The 3,900-nt window shown below is 38.0% G+C and overlaps 1 protein-coding gene across 1 annotated transcript; it reads left to right on the top strand.

Annotated features, from left to right (window-relative positions):
- Positions 1,277–3,693, top strand: LOC105160517 (BAG family molecular chaperone regulator 2). The gene is given in 5 exon segments (XM_011077927.2): positions 1,277–2,341; positions 2,429–2,685; positions 2,798–2,944; positions 3,037–3,192; positions 3,195–3,693. Coding segments are annotated over 5 exon segments (1,050 nt in total). The 5' UTR covers positions 1,277–2,082; the 3' UTR covers positions 3,426–3,693.

The raw sequence follows: 3,900 nt of genomic DNA on the forward strand, positions 1-3,900 counted from the left end.
ATTATTAAAGATTAATTATATTTAGACCTTCTTTAAAAATACAAATTATAATTTTTTCTAAAAAAATTTGAATTATATTTACACTCCCTAAAAAAAGTTCTCCATTTACATCTGGCCTATTTTCATTACGATTTGGATGAAAAATGTGACCTTAACCAAAAAAATTATATAAATTTTTTATTTTATCCCTCATTTAACATTCTCAAATATGTTTTTGTACTTATAAAAGGATAAATATAATATATATATATATAGAGAGAGAGAGAGAGAGTGAGGTTAACATCACTACATTTTTCACTATAAGTATAAAATTATTACATGAAAATGTTGAATGAATGATAAAATTAAAAATTTCTGTAATTTTTTTCTAACATCAGCTTTTTGTTCAAACCCTAATAAAAAGAGAGTCATGTGTACATGAAGAATTTTTGAAGGGCGTACAAATATAATTTTGTATTTATATATGGGCCTAAGTGTAATTAATTTGATTATTTAAGAATTAGTAAAATAAAAAAGAAGGCACAATATTGCAGCAACGTTGACTCAATTTCACCACGGTAAAAATAAAATAAAATTAAGAAAGTTAAAAATTTTAGAGAGAGAGAGAGAGAGAGAGAGAGAGAGAAGATAATAAGTGTGGGAGGAGAGGAAAGAGAAAAGCATGGGACCGGTGGATTAAGATTCTCCACCGGCTTCTCCCAGTCATCATTGTAATAGACATCTGTCCTAGTTTTTTTCTTTACCCCTTCTCATGGGCCCCACTCCTCATAATCAACAATACAATCATTAGCACAGCTTGAAATTCCCATAACACCCCTCCTTCACCCACATGTCACCTACTCAACCCCTAGCCCACATCTTCTTACTGTAGGTCAGCGGGCACCCCAGGATGCCCCTCTGCACTTGTGCCTTATTATTTATAGCAAAAATCTATCACTGCCATACAAATTAAAAAAAAAAGTCAAATTGAAAAACAGAAATTCCTTTTATTTTATGGGCTCCTCGTAAATTAAATGAAATTTTGTGGTATTTTTTAATTAAAATTTTTTTTGGTAATGAATGTCAAAAGTGAAAAATTGAAGTTACAGACTGTGTCTAAACTGCGGGCCTTTCTCCAATTATTTTCAACCCTTTGAACAGAAGGCTTGGCGGCTTTGTTTGGTAGTTTCTTGAATGTAATTATAAGTTGTAATTTTTTCCCTTTGATTAGGAACAAAGCTCTGAATTAAACAAATATTTAAAATTTATATATAGTAATAATCTGAGCTCAGTGTTCTGTTCTGTTCGCTGTCCATACAATTTTTTAATACTCCCCCATTTTCATCTCTCTCTCTCTCTCTCTCTCTCCTTCTTGGAGTCTTCTTTCTCCAGCCAAGCGGAGAGAGAGCACACTGAAATCACCTCAATATTCATTTAATTTTTTTCTCTTAATTTTTTCATCAGTAGTCGTTTGATTCTCAGGGCTCATTTCCATCGGGGTTGCAAGATTCGCAGGCTCAAAATTCTTGGCTGATTTCACGCGACAACTGATTCTTGCTACATTTCCGGGTTTTTTTGTAAGAGATCTGAGGATTTTTTTCTTCTTTCTTTCACAATTTCAGCTCCAAGCCCACATAGTTGAATTCCTTCCGCCGACGGTCCGTCTCCGGCGATCTTTTTTTACCGCTCAAGATTCACGGGTTTGACTTTGTTTTTTCTTTTTCTGTTTAAAGTGAAAAAAGAACACAAAAATCCGTTTGGTTTGTGTGGTTGTTACCTGCCATTAGATACAGTTACTGATGCTGTTGTAAGAATTAGGATAGAGATTCTTTGTATGGACGCGTGGCTACGGCGTTGCATTCGTGTAATGCTGAGGTTCAGAAGTCCGTAAAAGAGCTTTGGCTTTCCCTCGGAGGTTTGGTATTTTTTTCGATTTGTCTGATTTTGTGAGATGGGCTATGTATGAATTAACTCCAGATCAACTTGGAGTCAGTGCTCTGATCTGCTGAGCTCTCAATCTTCTCGAAATTTCAACCGCCTGTTAGCGGCTATTTAACCAGGCAGCCAACTCAGAGGTTTTTGGTGTTGTACGAGAATCGAAAAATGATGCGGATGAGGACCAAGAACGACTACTTGCCGCCACAAACCAATGGTGACGATTTGGGCAGGAGCGGAGATGGAGGCGGCGGCGGAGGCCGCAGTGGAGGTGGTGAGAAAGAGTGGGAGCTTAGGCCCGGCGGAATGTTGGTCCAGAAGCGGACGGACGTGGATCAGAACCGCGTCCCACCACCAACCATTCGCGTGCGTGTCAAATACGGGTCGATATATCATGAAATTCGCATCAATTCACAAGCCACCTTCGGTAAATTTCTTTTTCTTGTGTTTTTCATGTATTTTTTTGTATAATTATGACAATTGATGTGTTGATTATTTTGTGGGGAAATTATAGGAGAGTTGAAGAAGATGTTAACCGGGCCGACAGGGTTGCACCACCAGGATCAGAAGCTGTTCTACAAGGACAAAGAGAGGGATTCAAATGCGTTTCTTGACACATCAGGAGTGAAGGACAAATCCAAAATCGTGCTTCAGGAGGATCCAATTAGCCAAGAGAAACGCTACCTAGAGATGAGGAAGAATGCTAAAATGGAAAAGGCTGCAAAGTCCATCTCAGAGATCAGCTTGGAAGTGGATAGGCTTGCAGGGGAGGTAATTGCTTTACTCCTACTGCTTAATTCATTAAACTCTACTTATTTCTCTATAGATTTGTAGCAATAAATGAAGCATTTAATCGACTTCGTCTGTCGTTCCATGTGGTTAGGTGTCTGCACTTGAATCTGTAATTTCTAAAGGTGGGAAAGTTGCTGAAAAGGATGTGGTGAACCTCATTGAGTTGTTAATGAATCAGTTGCTTAAATTGGATGGCATCATTGCTGATGGTGATGTCAAATTACAGAGGAAAATGCAGGTAAAGATTTCATTGAAATAAAATTCAAATCTTCAGTCTTATTTGTTAAACAATCTGACTGAAAAATCTCATGTTGTGATTCAAATTCTCAGGTGAGAAGAGTGCAAAAGTATGTTGAAACTCTAGACATGTTGAAGATCAAGAACTCGATGCCACCGAGCAATCAAGTCCCCTTGCAGCAGACGTCCACTCAACCACACCAACAGCAGAGGTACTCAAACGGGCACGTCTCATCGCCCGTCCAGCCACACAGGCAATCAAACAAGCCAGGCATTCTTTTGGGCATTCATTAATTGATTCACCAAACCAACACCAGCAACCGTCGAGGCACTCCGCCTCGGGTGCCTCTGTGGTAATAACAACACAATGGGAGACGTTCGATACTATGCCAGCACCAATGGGCAGTGCACCTTCAACATCGACAACGGGAACGAGCGCGACCCGTCCGGCACAACCGAGTTTTACATGGGATTTGCTTTGAGTAGGTAGTAGGCCAAAGTATATGTGCATTTTGGGTTTGTTTGCTCAGTTGGTTTGGTATCTATTCTCCATTCTTTTCTGTATTTAGAGTTTTGTTAGAATCCCCTAAATTTCTTGTGTCATTTGCTTCTCTGAAATAAATGGGGCTACTGTTATAATGACTGGTGTTTACACTACATGATGAGATTGGTGCTTTCTCCATCCACCCCCCATTTGAACTAATTTTCCACTTGTATTGTTTCTGCTACTCAACATATTACCATTCTACATATACATTTTTCACTTGAGAATTAGAGTTTTTCTTATTTAATAAGGGTAGTCATTTTAGAGAAGGGCTGTCTAAATTTGTTAGCAGGTAAAAATGAATCGAATCGAATGGGATTTTCGTTGAATTTTTCCTTCTTACACTGTTATCGAATTTCAAAAATATTGTATATATTGAATGAGTTTTATTCGAGTCAAACATGATTCAAGTT

This window comes from Sesamum indicum, linkage group LG4 (genome assembly GCF_000512975.1).
Source record: "Sesamum indicum cultivar Zhongzhi No. 13 linkage group LG4, S_indicum_v1.0, whole genome shotgun sequence".
Lineage (NCBI taxonomy): Eukaryota > Viridiplantae > Streptophyta > Magnoliopsida > Lamiales > Pedaliaceae > Sesamum > Sesamum indicum.